The sequence below is a fragment of the Solanum stenotomum genome, chromosome 3, assembly GCF_019186545.1.
Source record: "Solanum stenotomum isolate F172 chromosome 3, ASM1918654v1, whole genome shotgun sequence".
In the NCBI taxonomy this organism is placed as follows: domain Eukaryota; kingdom Viridiplantae; phylum Streptophyta; class Magnoliopsida; order Solanales; family Solanaceae; genus Solanum; species Solanum stenotomum.
The window spans coordinates 15,588,952-15,612,331 of record NC_064284.1 but is presented as its reverse complement, the minus strand read 5'-3'; the positions used below and the strand labels follow the sequence as shown (position 1 = coordinate 15,612,331).

At 33.1% G+C, this 23,380-nt stretch overlaps 1 protein-coding gene and 1 pseudogene across 1 annotated transcript; one reads left to right on the top strand and one right to left on the bottom strand.

The window, feature by feature from the left end:
* Positions 1 to 5,648: 5,648 nt before the first annotated feature.
* Positions 5,649 to 7,413, top strand: LOC125857993 (cytochrome P450 89A2-like; annotated as a pseudogene).
* Positions 7,414 to 9,200: 1,787 nt separating this feature from the next.
* Positions 9,201 to 22,611, bottom strand: LOC125858730 (cytochrome P450 89A2-like). Its single transcript, XM_049538545.1, has 6 exons — positions 22,299 to 22,611; positions 22,090 to 22,211; positions 21,448 to 22,006; positions 20,316 to 20,428; positions 16,148 to 16,374; positions 9,201 to 10,598 (listed from the first exon to the last, which is right to left on the bottom strand). The coding sequence occupies exons 1-6, from the start codon at positions 22,609 to 22,611 to the stop codon at positions 9,287 to 9,289; spliced, it is 2,646 nt and encodes an 881-aa protein (XP_049394502.1). The 3' UTR covers positions 9,201 to 9,286.
* Between the last annotated feature and the right edge of the window lie 769 nt (positions 22,612 to 23,380).

Here is a 23,380-nt window from a genome sequence, read left to right as displayed (position 1 = left end):
GACGTTAAGTCTCCGAAAGGGCAATACCCGCCTACTGTCAAAGGTTAACAGGGTACCATACGTTCGATACCTTCCGTTCAACATCATGAGCAAAGAGATGTACTATATCTTTGGCAAGTACTATGCTGCAGTGGCGGACCAAAGATTTTCGTTCAGGGATTCGAAAAATAAAAGTATAAACATGAAATAAGCCTTTGGAAATGGAAACTTTGAATTCTTATGGGTTTAAAACCAAACTTTTAGCACATTTTTTAAAGTAAAAAAAAAACTAAAAAAACAAAACTGAAACTGAATAAGAAAAAAATAAAACGCTTTCATTGGGATTTGAACTAGTGACATACATCATAATTTTGGGGGTACTTGCTACTGCGCCATTAATTTCTCTTTGCTATTGAGGGGTTTCAAAATATATATATCTACAGAAATACATAAAATTTACCTTATATATACCGTGTAATTTTTTGCCGAGGGGGTTCGGCTGAACCCCTTGAGTCTGTGCTATAAGGCAGATTTGTATTGACACAACAAAGGATACACGTGGAACTGCTTTCGTCATCTATGAGGATATATATGATGCAAAAATCGTCCTTAATCATCTCTTCGGCTTCAATTTCGCTAATCAATACTTGATAGTTTTGTATTACCTTAACATGCGAAGATGAGTAAGACTATAAGAAGAAGAATGACGAGATACATGTTTTTGGATATATGTATCTGCTTATGATGTATTCGAGATATATACATGTTTTTTAATATAACGTATGAAATTGATATTTGATACATCAAATTAATACTAGATATTTCTCTAAAGTTCGATTGTATAAATTTTTACAAATTAGGTTGCGAGATACATGCTTGAGATACATGTATTATTAATGGTGATACATATATCCAATAGTTTTTAAAGTTGAGATGCATATATTTGAGATAGAGTTCATATTTCTCCAAAGTTCAATTGATAAACTTTTACAAATTAGGCTGTGAGATACATGTATCATTAATGACGAGATGCATCATCCACCTTTTAGAAGTTGGCACAGGATTCAGGCGGACGATTGTAAGGAAATGTCTCAACAATACTGTGATTGACCAATTGGAAAAAAAAACTCGAAACTTTCAGATACAAAGGAAGGAATCAATGAAGAAGATGAAGAGTACAATAACAGAATTACTTGGGTTTAAGTTTTGTGCACCGTCGGTGTATGAAATTTCTACACCATCTGGTACTTTTAATGAAATTTAACCATAGTAACTTATTTTAATAAAATAACAATAATTCAAAGACCCTGTAAATCTGTTGGGTTGTTAATTAGTCAGCAATTAATAAGTTACACCCCTTTAATTCAAATTAATAAATTGTGTATTTCGGCTTTAAAAACTGTTAAATACATGTATCTCGTCATTAATGATACATGCATCTCGAGGCCAAAATATGGTATAAAAAGTAATATTACAAACTATCATAAATTCTAGTAATTAGGATCTAAAGTAGTGGAATTTATGTAAGATATCTTAATTTTATACATGGATAACTTTCTTCCTATCTACCTATCAAACATTGTATAAGAATTAATATATGGATCACTCGTTTTTATTCAGCCACCAAACGACCCCAGTTGGAAAGGGAATTATTCCTTTATTAATTTAATATTCTATATTTTTAGTTTCTTTCTATAAAATTCAACGTTGTGTATATAAATTTTATGCGGGACAAAAGACGAATTCGTTCTAATTTATAGTAGTACATTTTTTTGTAAAACTACCTCTCTATAATAGCTATATACTCAAATAATGTGTAAGAAATATATTATATATAAATAAAATATTAAATATTTATAATAATCATCATTAATGTCATGCACATAAAAACCTACGTAAATTTCTTTTTTCTTTCAATTTTAATCAGTTAAGCAATTAAATTCTTCTAATATAATCTGATCCAACTTGCAAATTAACCACAAAAAGTACATTTCAGCATTATAAAAGGAAGACATAATACATAAACATGACTCTTAACTTGAGGTCAGCTGGCAACTATGACCTTTAACTTTGGGTGTGCACAAGTAGACACTTAAACTTGTATAAAATTGAACAAATAGACACATTCATCCTACATGGCACCCTACATGAAAATTTTGTGTCTTATGTGGCGTCCTACATGTATTATGCCATGCAGGACACATGTGTCTACATGTTCAATTTTATATAAGTTTAAGGGTCTATTTGTGCACACTCAAAGATAGAGGACATAGCTATCTGATGAAGCCAAGTTAAGGGTCATATTTATGTATTATGCCTAAAAGTAAAGAATCACAGATCTCCACATATATACTTCAAATCACTCTCAGTGTAACACTAATCATTCTAGAATAACCGTGACCACAAATAAGCATTTACCCTTAATTGCTCCGTGACTTTATACACTCTAAAAAAGAATGAATAATCGTTAAGATGGAAAAATTATAATAGAAATAAAGCTTGAAAATGAAGGATGTACTCGTGGAAACAATGTATAAATATTTTTGTAAAAATAATCCGATAAAACATTTATATTTCGTTATATTCACAGAGCATGATAAAAGTTATGGCTAGAGTGTACATAGGTTGCTTTGGTTTGGTTTTTCATTAAAAAAAAAATTAAATTAATTATGTCGGTTTATTAAATCTAAAAATCAAATCAAAGCACATAAAGTCGTGTTTTTCGATTTCGGCTTTAATTGATTTTTTTCTATCTTTCAGTTTTTTACAACTATACGGTGTAATTAAAATTCTTTTTCATACTTTATATATATATATATATATAATATCGGTTTGGTTTTACTTTTTTTCTTTTAATATCAAGCCAAATCAAACTAAAAGTGATCGATTTTNATCAAATCAAAGCACATAAAGTCGTGTTTTTCGATTTCGGCTTTAATCGATTTTTTTTCTATCTTTCAATTTTTTACAACTATACGGTGTAATTTAAATTCTTTTTCAATATATATATATATATATATATATATATATATTGTCGGTTTGGTTTTACTTTTTTTCTTTTAATATCAAGCCAAATCAAACTAAAAGTGATCGATTTTTTTTTCAACGCCAAACCAACCAAAGCAAACCACAATTCAATTTATTTTTTCAATTTAATTTGATTTGTCAATTCAATTTGACTTGTACACTCCTAATTATGACAATTATACATCTCATAGAATAAACTACCCGCTCGATAAATTAAGTACCATTTTTTTATATCCACGTTATTAATTTATTATCCTTATAAACAACAACTTGTCTGCACGTTCTTTCTTAAAAAGAATACAGTCTGTTTGATGCATTATTCATTCTTATATCAATACGTCTCAATTTATTTGAGTTAGTTTGATTTGACTTTAACATACATAAAAATTTATCTTTTAAATAATATTGTAATATTTTTAAAGGGATTGTAAATGGATCCGTCGATTTACCAATCATTGATAGTTCTAAAACGACTAAGCCTACATTACATGCAATAATCAGAGGCAAACCCAGAATTTTAAAGACTTTGGGTACACCAATATAAACATAACTCAAATATGAGCTTTAAGCTAAACTTAAAATAAAAACAATAAAAAAGGTCTTTAGTTGGATTCAAACCCTGGTCTCAAAGGTGGTATCTCTAGCTTATACTAGTAGCACAACGACATTTCTATGCTTATCATGGGTGTACTAATAAATATATCTTAATTTCTACCAGTTTTTCAAAATAGATATACATATACACATATAATTTTTTCGGAAGTTATCGAATGTACGTACACCCCCTCTCCATAATGTGGGTCCGCCTCTGACAATAATACCTAAAATTATTACAAAAAATATATATAAATGATCATTGGGCCATGCGGGCTCGCCATAATAATTATGACTATCCTTAGCCAACTTAGCTCTTAAATAGGATCATTCAAGTCAGTTTTTTTTTTTTGTTATAGGGAATGATGAATTCTTATAGATCTATCCCCAAGGGAACTGGTCATGATAATTTTTAATCATCCAGCTCGAGAGAATAAAAGACATGGAGTTTAAGAAATAAATAAAGATTTTTGAAATTTATAGTCTAAAATGAATAATAGATATTTTTGTGATTAAAAATTATTTGTGAAATAAATAATTTAAAGTTAAATTGTAATTAACTATAGAAATATGTCATTTTATTTACGACCGATTAAAAGAAAAGTAGACGTATTAAATTGAGATATACCTTAGAGGTAGTATTTGTTTTTTCTGAAATAGAAATTTGGTGTTAAATCTTGATTAAGAGAATGTTCATCTTATTTCCTTACACGTTCTTTTTCCTTCCTTCGTGGTTCACCGTATCCCTACTGTACAGTTTGTCCAGTGGATTGTCTATTTGCTTACAACGTGTAATTCACACATAAAAAATTCAAATAGACAATATTTGAAGATCCGGTTCCCTTCCAATCTCCATTATTCATTCCTTCTCATTCGTCAAGTGCACGTCTAAATGAGAGGTATGTATTTTATTTAAAGTTTAAAGGTCAAGATTAATAAATATCATAACTATAGTTAAATCAACTAATTTTAAAAAACTACTTACTAAATTTAGTAAGTAAGAATTACAATATATTCCATATAAAATTTGATATTTATTAATATCAATAATTTCATCTCAAATTTTTACTATTTGATAAATATCAAATTTTGTATGAAATATATCGTAAAGCACTGTCCACCCATTGGTAAAATCCAATTCTTACTAGAATTTGCCTAACATTTTTTTTTTAAAAAAAAAAAGAGAAAAGAGAAAATAAAGAAGAAGCTGCAAATGTGTCTGAGTAATTAAAATTCTTCTTCGTACTTTATATCCTGAGAAGAAAATACATATCGAAATAGCAAAAACTGATTTTCAAAAGCTATTAACTAATATGATGATAAATTTTTTATATTTTTATAAGATGAAATTAATGATATTAATAAATATCAAATTTNAACCATAGTTAAATCAATTAATTTAGTAAGTAAGAATTACAATATATTCCATATAAAATTTGATATTTATTAATATCAATAATTTCATCTCAAATTTTTACTATTTGATAAATATCAAATTTTGTATGAAATATATCGTAAAGCACTGTCCACCCATTGGTAAAATCCAATTCTTACTAGAATTTGCCTAACATTTTTTTTTTAAAAAAAAAAAGAGAAAAGAGAAAATAAAGAAGAAGCTGCAAATGTGTCTGAGTAATTAAAATTCTTCTTCGTACTTTATATCCTGAGAAGAAAATACATATCGAAATAGCAAAAACTGATTTTCAAAAGCCATTAACTAATATGATGATAAATTTTTTATATTTTTACATTTAAATATAAAAATATAAGATGAAATTAATGATATTAATAAATATCAAATTTGTAAGAAATATATTATAATTCTTAAAAAATTTGGATAATAATTTTCTAAAATTAGTTAATTTAATAATAGTTCTGATATTTGTTAATATTGACTTTTAAACTTTAGAAAAAAGGTAATGGAAGGAAGCCGATCCAATATTTGATAATTATAATAAATTCACTTTGGTTGGAGTTGCTTTATAAACACACATAGGTAAACATTGAAAATGAAAAAGGTGTAGAAGCTCATTCTTCTGGATAAATTTCAATTCTGATTAGAATTTGGAAGGAAAAAACTACAATAATGGAAACCTGGTTTATCATTGTGGTTACTCTCTGTATCGCTTTTTTGTTGAAATTTCTAATTAATACTACTATCATCTCCCCTAACTCCAGTTCCAAGAAGAAACTCCCGCCAGGACCTTACAGTTTTCCGGTGATCGGTGGCGTACTATGGGCGATAAAGATTTTCATCAACATGGAATCCGTACTCCGTGACCTCAAGGCAAAGTATGGTCCTCTGATCACCATAAATATCGGGTCTCGTCCCAACATATACGTAGCTAGCCACTCCTTAGCCTACCAAGCTTTAGTCCAGCAAGGTGCTGTTTTCTCCGACCGACTAAGGGCTCTACCCACCCATGCTATCCTCAGTAGTAACCAGCGCAGCATCAGCTCCGCCCCTTACGGCCCTATATGGCGTCTCCTCCGTCGAAACTTGACTTCGGAAATGCTCAATCCTTCTCGCATCAAGTCCTATTCCAAGGCCAGATCGTGGGTACTGGGTATCCTGCTTCAACACCTCCGTCACGCCCAAGTCGATTCCGTGAAGTTAATTGATCATTTTCAGTATGCTATGTTCTGTCTACTTGTATTGATGTGTTTTGGGGATAAGCTTGAGGAATCTCAAATCAAAGATATTGAAAATATACAGCGCAAGTATATCGTGAATTACCGACGATTCTATATACTCAATTTCATTCCTAGAGTTAGGAATATAATATTTAGGAATCGCTGGAAGGAACTCGTTGAACTACGACAAGAGCAAGAGAGTATAATCATTCCTCTGATTGAAGCACGACGCAGGAACAAAGAACAAAAGACGGAGCAAAGTGATGAATTTGTGGTGGCTTATGTGGATACTCTGTTGAATTTGGAGTTGCCGGAGGAAAACAGGAAACTCAATGTTGGAGAAATCGTAACCCTCTGCCGTGAATTCCTAAGCGCAGGAACTGATACGACGTCCACTGCCTTACAGTGGATTATGGCCAATTTGGTCAAAAACCTTCCATTCAGGAGAAACTATACCGAGAAATTGTGAGTGTAGTGGGAGAAAAACAGATCAAGTTGAGTACAGATGAAGAGGTGGTGAAGGAGGAAGATTTTCAGAAAATGCCCTACTTGAAAGCAGTGATATTGGAAGGTCTTAGGCGACACCCACCCAGTCACGTTCTGTTCCCACACACAGTGACGGAGGAAGTAGAACTAAACGGCTACACCATTCCAAAGAATGCCACCATCAATTTCATGGTTGCGGACATGGGATTGGACCCAAATGTATGGGAGGATCCGATGGAGTTTAGGCCAGAGAGGTTCTTAGTTGAAGGATCAGATAAGGGAGCTGATTTTGATATAACAGGAAGTAAAGAGATCAAGATGATGCCATTCGGTGCAGGGAGGAGAATGTGTCCTGCCTATGCGTTGGCTATGCTTCACTTGGAATACTTTGTGGCTAATTTGGTTTGGCAGTTTCAATGGGATCCTGTAGAAGGAGACGATGTTAATCTCTCGGTGAAGCTAGAATTCACCAGTGTGATGAAAAATCCATTACGAGCTCGTATTTGCCCCAGAATTATCTCTGTTTGAATTTGGTAATTGCTTCATTTTATTTGCCTACTTCTCTGTTGATGGACTTCCTTCCCACCGGAAGTTAAGAGGGAAAATAATGGTTAATGCCTTGTTGCAATATAAGCTTGTTTGAATTGTTGTTACATTTGAAATTTGTATTGTTATTGTTAAATCTATTGATGCAAAGAGTTGATTAATTTGACGTTGTTGTATATTAGGGAAGACGCTCCTCTCCACTCTCCAGTATAACTAGTATTCGGTTCGTCTAATGCTATGCTAATCTAATTACATCTGTTCGTTTTCAAGTTTAATGGTCAGTAATCATTTAACTGAAATACCCCTCTAAACCACGGTTAAACCCAGTAATTATCTATTAATTGCTTTCCTTATTGGTGGTAACCATAGTTTAAGGGGTAGTCCAGTTAAATAATTACTAACGGATCCGGCTCCCCTCCATTTCGTCAAGTGCACATCTAGATGAGAGACATGTGCTTTATTTAAAGTTTAAAGGTCAAGATTATATTATATTAACAAATATCATAACCATAGTTAGCTCAACTAATTTTAGAAAACTACTCTTTAAATTTGGTAAGAATTACAATATATCCCATACAAAATTTAATATTTATTAATATCATTACTTTCATCTTATATTTTTATATTTAATAGAGGTGTTTATGATTTAATTTGGGTTGATTTTTAGGATCCGGCTCCCCTCCATTTTGTCAAGTGCACGTCTAGATTAGAGACATGTGTCATATTTAAAGTTTAAAGGTCAATATTATATTATATTAACAAATATCATAATCATAGTTAAGTCAACTAATTTTAGAAAACTACTCACCAAATTTGGTAAGAATTAGTACAATATATTCCATACAAATTTTGATATTTATTAATATCTTTAATTTCATCTTATATTTTTAATTTACAATTTAATATTTAAATACAAACATATAATATGAAATTAATGATTATAACTGAAAAGTCACTCAACTATTGATATTTTACTTAGAAAATCACTCAAGGATTACATTTCACTTAAAAAGTCACCAATCAATTTAAATGTTTTTTTTTCATTAAATTTTGTTGAAATCTAATTTTATTTTAAAATACTTTTATAAGAAATAAGAAGATATCTATTTTATTTATCTTACTAATCCACTCCAATTATTTAATTATATATATTTTTTTTGAAAAACATACTGTAGCAATGGACAAAAAAAAAATCATTTTCCATTCTAGCAATTGTTAAGTAGAATTAAATAAGCTGAAAAATGATCCAAAAAAGGAGAACATTGGAATTGATAGAAGTAATTAAGATGTAATCAAAAGAACGCACAATAACAATCTTTTATCATTTAAAACTAATTGGTTTAAAACTAAAAATTTACAATTTAATATTTAAATAGAAAAATATAGTATGAAATTAATGATATTAATAAATATCAAATTTTGTATAGAATATTTTGTAATCCTTATCAAATTTGGAGAGTAGTTTTCTAAAATTAGTTGACTTAACTATGGTTATGATATTTGTTAATATAATATAATCTTGACCTTTAAACTTTAAATATGACACATGTCTCTAATCTAGATCGTGCACTTGACAAAATGGAGGGAAGGGGTAATGGAAGGGAGCCAGATCCGATTTTTTATTAAAAGAAAACCAAATAAATTTCGTAGTTTTTAATTTTTTCTTGAATAAAATAAAATGAAAAACTTTTTGGTTTAATTTTCAATTTATAATTAGCTTATAACAAATTGATAATAGTAAGATAACATAGAAATGAGCACAAGAAAACCCACACAAAGTTCACAGCAAAGCAACTTACTGATCATTAGAGCTACACGGCATATCAAAGATCAATGAGAGTCTTTGATGAATTTACCCTTTGTGGCTCCAAATTCCACTCGCTAACGAGTTTGCTTCTTTTGATTACTAGCAACAATCTAAAGTCAACCAATCATACTATCAATTGGTTTTATTTGATTTTTCAGCAAATCGTGAAACAATGTTATGGAAGATGAAAATAAAAAGAAGCAATTACGAAATTTAAACAGAGTTAACTCTAGAATAGATACGAGCTCGTAGTGGATTCTTCATCACAGTGGCGAATTCATGCTTCTCCGAGAGATCAACATCATCTCCTTCCACAGGATTCCATTGAAAATGCCAAATCAAATTAGCGACAAAGTATTCCAAGTGAAACATAGCCAATGCAAAGGCAGGACATATTCTCCTCCCTGCCCCAAATGGCATCATCTTGATATCTTTACTTCCTGTTATATCGAAATCAACTCCCTTATCTGATCCTTCCATTAAGAACCTCTCTGGCCTAAACTCCATTGGATCCTCCCATACATTTGGGTCTAAACCCATCTCCCCAACCATGAAATTGATGGTGGTATCCTTTGGAATGACGTAGCCGTTCAGTTCAACTTCCTCCGTTGCTGTGTGTGGCAGCACAAAGTGACCGGGTGGGTTACGCCTAAGACCTTCTAATATCACTGCTTTCAAGTAGGGTATTTTCTGCAAATCTTCCTCTTTCACCGCCTCTTCGTCTGTACTAAACTTGCTCTGTTTTTCTCCCACTACACTGGCAATTTCTCGGTATAGTTTTTCCTGAATGGAAGGGTTTTTGACCAAGTTGGCCATAATCCACTGTAAGGCAGTGGACGTCGTATCAGCTCCGGCGCTTAGGAATTCACTGCAGAGGGCTACGATTTCTCCAACATTGAGGTTCCTTTTTTCCTCTGGCAATTCCAAATTCAACAGCGTATCCACATAAGCCACTACTAACTCATCACCGTGCTCGGTCTTTTGTTCTTTGGCCCTGCGTCGAGCTTCAATCAAACGAATGATGATATTCCTTTGCTCTCGTTGTAGTTCAATGAGTTCCTTCCAGCGATTTCTCAATATTATTTTTCCAACTCTGGGAAAGAATTTCAGTATATGTTTGTATCGTCGGAAACCCAGGACCAAGTTATTTTGCATATTTTCAATTTGCTTGATTTGAGGTTCCTCAAGTTTATCCCCAAAACACATCAATACAAGAAGACAGAACATAGCATACTGAAAATGATCAATTAACTTCACGGAATCCACTTGGGCGTGACGGATCTGTTGAAGGAGGATACCCAGCACCCACGATCTGGCCTTGGAATAGGACTTGAAGCGAGAAGGATGGAGTATTTCTGAAGTTAAGTTTCGACGGAGAAGACGCCATATTGGGTCGTAAGGGGCGGAGCTGATGATGCGCTGGTTACTAGATTCAGCCGTTGGCCGGTCGGAGAAAATAGAGCCTTGCTGGACTAAAGCTTGGTAGGCTAAAGAGTGACTACCTATGTATATGGTGGGACGAGACCTATCAAACTACACAACAATGGTGAGCATCTAATCAAAGAACAACAGAGAAGCCATAATTGGCAATTGAGAGAAGCAGCTTGCAGAATCTAAGATTTGAGAAAATGTGACTCACACTTTGTGTATTGATCGATACAAGAATTTATACACAAGAATGTAATGTTGACAGCTGTATCCAACTAAGCAAAAGTAGAAGATAAGAAAAGAAAATATCCTAACTAACTTTTTGATTCCCTAACCAACTTGATGTGACAGCCTAACTAACAATCTAACTAATGGACTAGCTAACGGTAACTAACACTAATTACAACTAATTACAATGCATAATTAAATTGTTAATACCCCTCCTCAAGTTGGTAGTGATGATCTCACAACCAACTTGCCAAGGACTGCTGAATGTTTGATACCAGTAAGTGCCTTTGTAAGGATGTCTGCTAGCTGCTCAGTAGTGGAAACATGATAAAGGGAGATGAGCCCCTCCTGAAGTTTATTGCGTACAAAATGACAATCAACTTCGATATGTTTGGTCTTTTTATGAAAGACAAGGTTGTGAGATATATGAATAACAGACTGGCTATCACAAAAGACAGGGATTGGAGAAAGATCAGATATAGTCAACTCAGTAATCAACCTGTGAAGCCAAACCAATTCACCTACAACTTTTCTGAGTGATCTGTATTCTGCTTCTGCAGAGGATAGAGAGATGGTTTTTTGTTTCTTTGATTTCCAGCTGATTGGGCTATTTCCAAGTAGAACCAAGTAGCCACTGACTGATCTTCTTGAATTTGGGCAGGATGCCCAGTCTGAGTCACAATATGCCTTAATTGAGCAATTAAGATCTCTGGATAGATGAAGACCCAAGGTTGGATCTTGTTTCAAGTATCTAAGAAGATGAAAAGCTGCTTGCAGGTGTGGAGTTCTGGGGTCCTGTATGAATTGGCTCAAGTGTTGAACACTAAAGGCTATGTCCAATCTAGTATTGGTAAGAAAGTTCAATTTTCCCACTAGTTTTCTATAATATGTAGGATCAGGAAGTGGAGTTCCCTCTTTGGCTCTGAGCTTGACAGTTAGATCAAAAGGAGAAGAAAGTGAGCTACAATTGAAACAGTCATATTCCTTTAATAGATCCAGCACAAATTTCCTTTGAGAGACAAGAACCCCTCCTGGTATGTCAAGTATTTCTAACCCCAGAAAGTAATGTAATTGACCAAGATCTTTGATTTTAAATGTATTGTCCAAGTAGGCCTTGAGATATGTGATTTCAGTGATGTCTGTACCAGTGAGGATAACATCATCAACATAGACTGCAACAAAAACTACCAAGGAACCAGACTTTTTGTAGAAAAGAGAATAATCATGATGTGAATGGACATATCCTCTGAGTGATAATGCTTCAGTGAACTTGGCATACCATTGTCGACTAGCTTGTTTAAGTCCATAAAGAGACTTATTGAGCTTGCATACCAACCCTAAGTCATCTACAGCAAGCCCTTGTGGTAGTTTCATGTAGACTTCTTCATGAAGATCACCATGAAAGAAAGCATTATTCACATCAAGTTGAAACATATCCCAACCTTTCTTGACAGCACATGCAATCAGAGTCCTCACAGTGGTCATCTTGACTACTGGGGAGTAAGTTTTTGTGTAATCTACACCAGCTTGTTGAGTGTACCCCTTAACCACTAGTCTGGCCTTAAACCTTTCAATACTGCCATCAGATTTGTGCTTCACTTTGTACACCCACCTACAACCAATTGCTTGCTTACCTGCAGGTAATCTCACAAGATCCCAAGTATTATTCGCATAGAGTGCATCAAATTTTTGTATCATGGCCTTTTGCCAAACAGGACTTAATGCTGCCTCCTCATAAGATAAAAGTTCACTATCATGACAAATGTTTTCAACCACTGCTTGACTGGTGGAGGCAATGACATTAGGAGGAATATGCTGGTGTTTAGTGAACAAGTTAGTGAGAGAAAGAGCACTGGAAAGAGATTGTGTGGGAGCAAGGGTCTTTAAAGTAGGGATAGAAAAAATGTAATCCTTCAAGTGTGAAGGGAGCTTATTCTCTCTTTGTGATCTCCTCTGCAGTATTGCAGGAGGAGAGATCAGTGTGGGAGTAGGCTGATTGTGTGAGGGGGAATGAGGATGGTGTGACACATTTGAGTCAGTAGTAATCATATCTGTGTGTTGATTTAACAAAGTATTATCAGGTATTGATTCAATACAATCAGAGAAATCAGTTGAAGAAACTGTTCTAAGAACAGAAGGAAAAATGCATTTTTCTGAAGTCAAAGTAAAAGGAAATATATTCTCATGAAATACTACATCCCTAGACACATGTATTCTTTTTGTGGCAAGACTCATCACCTTATATCCTTTTGTTCCGAAGGGGTAACCTACAAATATGTGAGGAGTGGTTCTGGGTTGGAGTTTGTCCCTCTGAACTTTGGGTAGTGTGGGATAGCATAAACACCCAAATGATCGTAGCTGACTGTAGGTTGGCTTTTTCTTATATAAGACTTCATAAGGGCATTTATTTTTTAGGTAGGTTGAAGGGAGTCTGTTTATGAGATGTGTTGCTGTAAGTATGCATTCACCCCAGTATTTCATGGGAAGTTTTGATTGAAATAGGAGAGCTCTTGCTGTTTCCAACAAGTACTTATGCTTCCTTTCCACTATGCTATTTTGCTGGGGTGTATAGGGACAACTCCTTTGGTGTATTATACCTTTGGTTTGAAAGAAAAAATTTGTTTCAGTATTATTAAACTCCAGCCCATTGTCTGTCCTGACACCTTTGATTGTGGTTTGGAACTGATTTTCTGCCATACTTACAAAGTTTTTAAGAACCTGTAAGGCATTACTTTTGGTGCTCAATAAGTGAGTCCAAGTAGACCTACTATAGTCATCTACTATGGTGATGAAATATTTGTAATTGTCATGTGTGGGTATGTGGTAAGGACCCCAGAGGTCAATATGGAGGAGTTCAAAAATGGTATTAGAATGTGTGGTACTTTGACTAAAATGTAGTCTTTCTTGTCTTGCCATGGGGCAAATGGTACACATAAAGGGCTGTTTAGCAGAAAAACTAGCTGGAATTGTGGGTATGTTTTTCATCTTTGCAAAAGGCACATGGCCAAGTCTATTGTGCCATAACAAGTCTACAGTATATTTAGTAGAAGTAGTGGAAAAGTTATTGTCTTTCAACACATTTTGATCATTATCAGAAGTGGAAGAACACACAAAAGTATCAGTACATTTATTTGCAAAGAAAGGATAACATTCAACATAAATGTTCTTATCATTTGAAACTTTACTACTAAGACTAGAAAAAGAAGGACTGTGGCTGTTGTAGGGTATATAGCAACAGGTGGAGGATTTGACATTGTTCTTCAGACATCTTGAACAAAGGAAATAAAGCCCTTCTCTGCTATTACCAANATTGTTCTTCAGACATCCTGAACAAAGGAAATAAAGTCCTTCTCTGCTATTACCAAGCACCTGAGGCCTCTTCACTGAAGGGGCCTGTAACAAACAAGATGCACTAGTGAACAAAACTATGCAATTCATGAAAAAAGTCAAGGAATGAACTGAAATTAGATTGTATTTAAAAGAAGGCACATATAATACATTGTGTAAAACAATCTGAAATTTCAAATGTGATCACTGCATCACCAAATTATGTCACTCTAACTTTATATCCATTAGGCAAAGAAACAAGCATAGGGTAAGGCATGGTTTGGATGTTGGTTAGAGAGGATCTGTTAAAGGTTATATGGTTTGATGCCCCCGAGTCAATGATCCACAAGTCAGCACTTGATTTAAAACATTCACATGAAGATTTTCCAAAATCTACAGAGGAAGAACATACTACAATACCTGCAAAGTTCACAGAACCAGCAGCTGTATTCGAGTTAGTTGAGTCCTCTCCCTCGACTCGAAAATGCTGCAGGAGATTCATGATATGAGCATATTGATCCTTAGTAATTGTGGCATTTTGATTGTGATTGCCCTGTGGACAGTTTTCTCCCTGAGCAAGCATCATGTCATCAGGAGATCCATGCACATTAGCCACAACTCTTTTTCCCTTATATTCATGATTGTTGTTCTGTCTAGCATGAAATCCATTGTTCCTGTTAGCCTGGTTGTTGTGTCCTTGTGGATATCCATTTAACTTGTAGCATTTCTCCCTGATATGTCCCGTCTTTTTGCAGAAATGACAAAACATAGCATTCCTATTACTACTGCTTCCTGAGTAATAATTGGATCCTCCATAGTTATTGTTATTTCCTAAGGTACTGTTACTTCCAGAATAGTTGTTGTTGGAGAATGATGTCTTGTAGTTCCTTCCTGCTGGGCCCTTTCCATTACTATTGGAAGTATTTACACTCAAAGAAGCTGACTCCATAGGAATTCGACTAGAAGGTCTAAATTCTCTCTGTTTCTCCTCTTGGATCAGTAAAGAGAAAGCCTGCGCCATGGATGGAAAAGGATTCATCATAAGAATGTTTTCTCTTACCACAGTGTATGCCTCATTCATCCCCATCAAAAACTGTACCAAACGTCTATCCTGTTCTGCTCTGTGTAGCCCATCTTTGGCTCCACAAGTGCAAGTGCAAGAGCACTAATTTCTCATATTCAGAGTATTCAATTCTTCCCAAAGCTTTTTGATTCTAGTGTAATAGACAGTGATGTCCAAATTACCTTGTGTGAGATCATTAATTTCCTTCTGGATCTGATATAACTTTGCTCCATTAGTCTGATCATACCTATCTTCAAGTTCTTTCCAAAGTTCCACTGAATCATTAACATATTCCACACTATCTGAAATCTCCTTAGTGAGGGAATTTAAGATCTAGGAAGTTACCATATCATTACATCGTTGCCATTGACGTGACTGAGGTGAATTCACAATTGGTTTAACACAGCTACCATCGTTGAACTCGAGCTTGTTCTTCACTGACAAAGCTGGCATGACTCCTCTTCTCCAGGATCGATATCCAGTGCCATCGAATTGAACTGGAACTAGTACCATTTCAGGGCTATCAAAATGATGTATATAGAGAGCACTGCTCGTATAACCACTAGTAAAAGTTCCCTCTGTTGAAGGAATATTTTCAGCACCTGTCATGGTAAAGGATCAACCAGGAATATGAACGAAAAATTCAGATCGAAAGAGACGAGGGCAAGCTAGGCTCTAATACCATATCAAACTACACAACAATGGTGAGCATCTAATCAAAGAACAACAGAGAAGCCATAATTGGCAATTGAGAGAAGCAGCTTGCAGAATCTGAGATTTGAGAAAATGTGAACTCACACTTTGTGTATTGATCGATACAAGTATTTATACACAAGAATGTAATGTTGACAGCTGTATCCAACTAAGCAAAAGTAGAAGATAAGAAAACAAAATATCCTAACTAACTTTCTGATTCCCTAACCAACTTGATGTGACAGCCTAACTAACAATCTAACTAATTGACTAGCTAACGGTAACTAACACTAATTACAACTAATTACAATGCATAATTAAATTGTTAATAAGACCCAATATTGAGGGTTATCAGAGGACCATACTTAGCCTTGAGTACACGGAGTGTGGGTTCTAATTTGGCGGTGGACCATAATAAGCTTCCGATCACCAGAAAAATGTAGGGTCCCGGTGGGAGTTTCTTCTTGGATTTGGAGTTAGCAGATATGAAAAATACAAGATTAAAGAGGGATTTGAGTAAGAAAGATATGCAGAGAGTAAGGAGTAGTATGAAAATACAGTTCTCCCATTACTCAATTCCAATTGCACAAAGAGATTGTTTTCATTTTCATGCGAGTGATTTTAGTAACAAAGGAGAGTCATCTGTAGAGATTCTGTGGCTGAAAAGATAACGCTCAACTCATACACACTGTTGTCCACATATTTCACTTGGACATCTTAACTAAGTTTTGTACCTATTGAACACATCTAGTATTTCGAATTGATACCTATTTGATATTTTTTAGACAATCAACCAAAAATATTAAGTGTGTGAGATACACTCGCTATGACATGACACTATAACGAATTAAATCATGTCAATTGGATAAAAAAAATTATTTAAAAATATAATTTAATATGAGTAAGGAAAAATATTTTAACTAATAAAAAATAAAATAAATTTTTGTAATACCTGCACAATTCGCACTAGACTTTCCCCTGTTACCCATGACCAGCCCCCCAACCGTCTCTTTTTCTTTTTTGTTTTCTATTCTTCTTTACCATAGATTAACAATGGCAAATTGTTTAGATTCAAAAAAAAAAAAAATTAAAAAACTTTAATAGTTACCATTGTTACCATTGGACAATGATTTAAGGGTTATAGAAAAGTTTCAAAATTAGGAATTGGTGACTCAAGTCTTAATTATTGAATAGGGATGACAATTTTTAAATTAAGAATTAAGAGATTGAATTTTTCATCCCTAGGTTTTTTATTTTTTACTTTAGTCCATGTTATATAAAATCCTAAATAATAAGAAATTGAGGGGAAAAAAGGGTACCAACGGCTCACTTTTTCCCTTTTTATCTCTTGCTTATTCTTCCATTGTTGGGGACCATTGTTGCTGCTCTTCTTCTTCATTCTTCTTCTTGTTCATCACCATCTTCTTCTGGTTGTTCATCATTTTTTTCCTTTTTCAGTTGATATTCACATTGTACTGTTGTTTTCAGATCAATTTTCATTCATTTATCATTGGGCATTACATCATAGGTGATTTTGGTAAGTAAACTAATGATTTTTACTCTAATTTTTTATTTTGATAATTTGAGTGTTTCTTCAAAAAATTACAGCCACGTACCCAACATGTAAGTCATCTGTTGCAACAAATAAATTACATGTTGGATACATATTACAGTACCATGTCAAGCTGGGACTGAATCAGAAGATTGTCCTAACAGATAAGTCATTTATTGCAATCGATGAGTCATCTGCTGCACCAAATGACTCATTTGTTGCAACATAGAGCTTACATATTGGATACATATTACAGTATCAGGCCAAGCTAGGAAAGAACCAGAAGCTTGTCACAACAGATAAATCATTTATTGCAACATATGAGTCATCTGCTGCACTAGACGACTCATCTGTTGCAATAGATGGCTTACCCGTTGGATACATGTTACAATACCAAGCCAAACTAGGACAATTAAAAATTTGTCCAAACAGATAAGTCATATATTGTAACAGATCAACTACTTGTTGCAACAAATGACTCATCATTACAACAATTGACTTACATGTTGAATAAGCTTCTAGTTCTGGACATGTATCCAACAAGTGAATCATCAGTTGCAACAAGTGAATCATCTGCTGCAACAAATGATCTACTTGTTGCAATAAATGATTCATTTGTTGGGACAATGATTGTGCATATGATTTTTAACTATATATATAGCCACTCAACTTTACTACACAATCATTATTAAATATTTTTAATAAATTTCTTTAGGTACCATCAATGGAAGAATCAATAACAATAGTTGTTGATTGTTATGGTGAATGGATTGAGAAGAACAATAGATTTATTTGGCGTTGGAAGGATGGTGACTTGTCAGAGTCAGTATTGATGACCGTCCAAAGAGATATTTTTGTATAATGATTTTGTGAACTCAATCATTAGTTATTGTGGACTAAATTGTCAACCAAATGATCTAGTCATCAGTTACATGCACAAGTATTTTGATAATTAGAGGGTCCTACCTTTTAAGATAAGCAATCAACTTCGTTTTCATGCTTATCTGAGTGATGCAACTAGGTCCGTTTTAAGGGTGTACGTTGTTGAAAAACTGATATAGAATGAAAATGTAGAATAAGACCAACAAAATCTGTTAAATGATGAATTAAATGAGATGGACATGAATATTCCAGATGATGAGATTAGACATGATGTGGAGGGAGACCAAACACCTAATGGTAAAGGTCTATCTACGAGAGATATGGCAAATCAACTCCGTACAAAATTGGGTTGTAAGGTGAGTTATTAGAAGATATATAAGGGTAGGGAGATTGCAAAGTCTTTGGTTAGGGGAACACATGAGCACGGGCATGGAGTGCTTGATGCATATCATTATATGCTTGAGTTCGCAAATCCATAAAGTAAGACGGCATTGCAGATTAATAAGTTCAATTACATTTTCAATGTATTGTAGAGTAATTACATGATCAAGTAACTGTATTTGTCTTAAATAAAGTGATCAATTGATTATTTTGATATGAAATGCTTTATTAGCCCATAATTAGTGATAAATAAAATTATTTAATTATAATTACCTTTTAATTATAAGTTTAATTATAATCTCAATTCATTATAGAGTAAATACACATGATCAGCTAACTGTATTCGTCTTAAATAAAGTGATCAATTGATTATTTTGATATGAAATGCTTCATTAACCCATAATTAGTGATAAATAAACTTACTTAATTATAATTACCTTTCAATTAATAAGTTCAATTACATTTTCGATACATTATAGAGTAATTACATGATCAGCTAATTGTATTTGTCTTAAATAAAGTGATCAATTTATTATTTTGATATGAAATGTTTCATTAGCCCATAATTAATGGTAAATAAAGTTATTTAATTATAATTATCTTTTAATTAATAAGTTCAATTACATTTTCAACGTATTGTAGAGTAATTACATGATCAAGTAACTGTATTCATCTTAAATAAAGTGATCAATTGATTATTTTGATATGTAATATTTCATTAGCCCATAATTAGTGATAAAAAAGTTATTTAATTATAATTACCTTTCAATTATAAGTTTAATTATAATCTCAATGCATTATAGAGTAATTACATAATAAGATAACTGTATTTGTCTTAAATAAAGTGATCAATTGATTATTTTGATATCAAATGCTTCATTAACCCATAATTAGTGATAAATAAACTTATTTAATTATAATTACCTTTCAATTAATAAGTTCAATTACATTTTCGATGCATTATAGAGTAATTACATGATCAACTAACTGTATTCGTCTTAAATAAAGCAATCAATTGATTATTTTGATATGAAATGTTTCATTAACCCATAATTAGTGATAAATAATAAACTTATTTAATTATAATTACCTTTCATTTAATAAGTTCAATTACATTTTCAATGCATTATAGAGTAATTACATGATCAACTAACTGTATTCGTCTTAAATAAAGAGATCAATTGATTATTTTGATATGAAATGCTTTTTAACCCATAATTAGTGATAAGTAAAGTTCAATTACAATAGATAACCCATTCTTCACATTTTCATGCAGAACATAAGCTAGAAGAAGGAGTAAAAGATGTGGTATTTCCACTGAAAGGGGTGAATTCACCATATATATCACCAACATCATCAACATGCTCACCACCACTTTTAGCACTAGCATCACCAATATCAACAGAAACATCTATTGCAACATATCAGCATCACCAGAAACAATAGGTGCTTCCCTTTTGATCGTTGTTGCTTCAGCTAATTCTTTTTTTATTAGATCTACTATATGATCTGATTTTGTGTCAATAATTTCTAGTGTTAAAAAGAATGGCATTTGTAACTCTTGCTCTGTAGGGACAAGCCATGGATGTACAATTTATAAAGAAAAATATTTTTTATTAAAACAAATTTATAAATTATAATATATAAAATATTTATTGTAATATTTACCTATATATTTTATTTCTAACAGATGACTCATCTGTTGCAACAGATGGGCCATCTATTGGAAGAAAGCAAACCAGTAGCAAATGATCAAGTTTTCTTATAACAGATGACTCATCTGTTGCAGCAGATATGTCATCTGTGGAAAGTAAGCAAAATAGCAGCAAGTTATTGAGATTTCATCCAATAGATGACCCATCTATTGCAACAGATCGATAATTTAGTGGATGAAAGTAAAACAACAAAAGATTGAGAATTCATCTAATATATTACCTATTTGTTGCAACAAATAGGTCATCTGTTGGACCTAAGTAAAACAACAACAAATGATTAAGTTTTCGTCCAACAAATGACCCATCTATTGCAATAGATCAGTAATCTGTTGGACAAAAACAAAACAGTAGCAAACTCTTATGTTTTCTTCTAACAGATGACTCATTTATTGCAATAGATAACTATAAATGAGTCATATATTGGAAGAAAACTAAACGAAAGCAAAACAAACAATCAGTTAATTTAAATAAATATTATTCTATAGAAGACTTACTATATCATAAGGAGGATCGAAGAGATCAACAAAATTTATTTTTGGGTTGTTGTTGGCAGACAACCACCTAAGAATCTTTGGTTGAGAAATTTTTTTCGAGTAATCATTGAATTGCTTCCTGAGGTAAGGTATTGTTTCAAATGCCCAAGCCTAAAAATATAAAGATGATGAAAATAAAAATTTAAAATAACTATTCAATAACACAAATAAATAAAATACTAAAATTAGAGGTGAAGTTTACTATGAAAGCCCAAGGAAAGCCATATAAATTGTTCGTCTTCGGTGATAACTTTGACACCAAATACTCGACAATCAAGAAATAACTATTATTACCTTATGGGTAATTGTTGAATGCATCCAAATCCTGAGCAAGCACAAACAAACTAAGATCTATGACATTATTGATGTCTTTAGCCCATAAAATGATATGCACAAACCAAACTAAGCACAATCGCTCTTTGTGCTTCTTTAAAACCTTTTTGCTCTGGAGATCTTCTATCAAATCTTTGGCTTTATAACTAGGTCCAATAATAGCCAACAACTTATTTCATTATTAAGTTTTTCTTTGCCTTTGTTGGTTTTGGTGTTGACTCTCTTGACTGACTTTTTACCTTTCTTACCAACCTTGACTGATTTAAATATCTTTTTTTCTCTTGGCTTTCTTAAGCGTGCAACTTTAGGAAGTGGTTCAGAAGGAGGATGACATATCAGTCCAGTCACTATGACAAATTTTTTCATGCCAAAACAAACTGGCATGCCACAGCAGTTTATCCAAATCTCATCCATTTTCTTGTTCTTATCCTCCAAAGCATCATCACCATCTCCCTTATACTTGATCTCGCGCTTGAGAAGATCATATACCATGCTCATTTGAAAACGTGCATTGTTAGCCTCCGACATATCAAGAAAGTATCCAAAACAACTAGACTTGAAGAAATCCTCCAACCTTTCATTCATCAATATCGTTCTAAAAGCATCAAATTTGGCGCCCATGGCTGATTTTACAACAAAATCACCTGTCAAATTTGTAGGGTTATCTATAGGCATCTCTACTTGGAACTTGTCAATATTAAAAGTTTTGACAACATCTTCATCTCCTTCCTCACTTTCAATATCATCTCCTTCCTCACTTTCATTTTCATCTCCTTCCTCACTTTCTTTTTCACCTTCCTCCTCATCTTCTTTATCATTTTCAGTTTCTTCATCATTTATTTCCTTTTCTTTTTATTTTTATTTTTATCGTCCTCCTTTACAATTTCCATAATTTCATGCTGTTTCTGTACAACAAGTTCTTCTAATGGTGTTTGTACTTTAGCTACTTTTCTTGATTTATTAGAGACTGATTCACTTGTTTTTCTTTTGGAAGCCATTTTATCTACAAATAGAAAAAATGAAAAAACTTACAATCAATTTGTGCATCACTAAAAAAATAGCAATAAATTTAATAAATTCAACACAATACAATAATCTACAGATAATTCACTTGTTGCAACAAATAACCCATATGTTGTAGCAAATAGGCCATCTATTGCAACAGAGGAGGCCCTAATGTTGTTAATTTCAAAAGATAAATATAAGATCAATTTTTTATCAGAACTAGGACCAATCTTAATCATCTCAAAAGCAAAATACAACAAAAACAAAAACAAAGGTAAGATTAAGAAAAGAGGAATGAACAAGAAAGCAGGGACACCTTTTCTTTCTTTTCTTGAGTGTTCTAACCTCCACCTTCCACCCATCAGCAACCCAATTGGCAAACCCCTTTTCTTCCCCATCTCACCTAAATTATCAACTAACCCCACTAATCCAAATCAATCTCCAAGTACCCTAAAAAACAAAAAAAAAAGCAAACTGTAATTGTAAAATATTACTTCCTAAAGCTCGTCCTAGAACAATCAGTTGATCCACTTCCTAAAGCATAAACAAGCAAAAACTTTATTATCTCAACATGAATCGCACAAAACCTAGGCAGCTCTTGAGGGAAGAGTATATGCAAATTGTAAAGCTATTCAAAAAAAAAAAACTAAAAATCCCTAATTTTTTTCAAAAAAATAAAGTTTTACCTGCAAATTGTTGTTCCTTTGGATGGTTAGAATAGAAAAATCAAAAGTTCAAAGTACGGCCATCGAAAGTTGAAAGTTGCCGGAGAAATTGATTGTCCCGATCGAAGCNCCCTAAAAAAAAAAAATCAAATCTTGCCAAAAATTGTCCTAAAGCATAGGGTGGGGTTAGTCGATTTGCTCGTCCTAGAACAATCAGTTGATCCACTTCCTAAAGCATAAACAAGCAAAAACTTCATTGTCTCAACATGAATCGCACAAAACCTAGGCAGCTCTTGAGGGAAGAGTATATGCAAATTGTAAAGCTATTAAAAAAAAAAACTAAAAATCCCTAATTTTTTTCAAAAAAATAAAGCTTTACCTGCAAATTGTTGTTCCTTTGGATGGTTAGAATAGAAAAATTGAAAGTTCAAAGTACGGCCATCGAAAGTTGAAAGTTGCCGGAGAAATTGATTGTCCCGATCAAAGTAATTTTTAATTTTTG

Coding starts and splice junctions, on each gene's coding strand:
- LOC125858730 (XM_049538545.1), bottom strand. CDS start 22,611: ATGGGGAAGAAAAGGGGTTTGCCAATTGGGTTGCTGATGGGTGGAAGG. Junction 22,007..22,089: donor AGCATGAAATTATGGAAATT/GTAAAGGAGGAC, acceptor GAAGATGAGGAG/GAAGGTGAAAAAGAAAGTGA. Junction 20,429..21,447: donor AGTCAAGGTTGGTAAGAAAG/GTAAAAAGTCAG, acceptor TACTTTCCACAG/ATGACATATCTGCTGCAACA.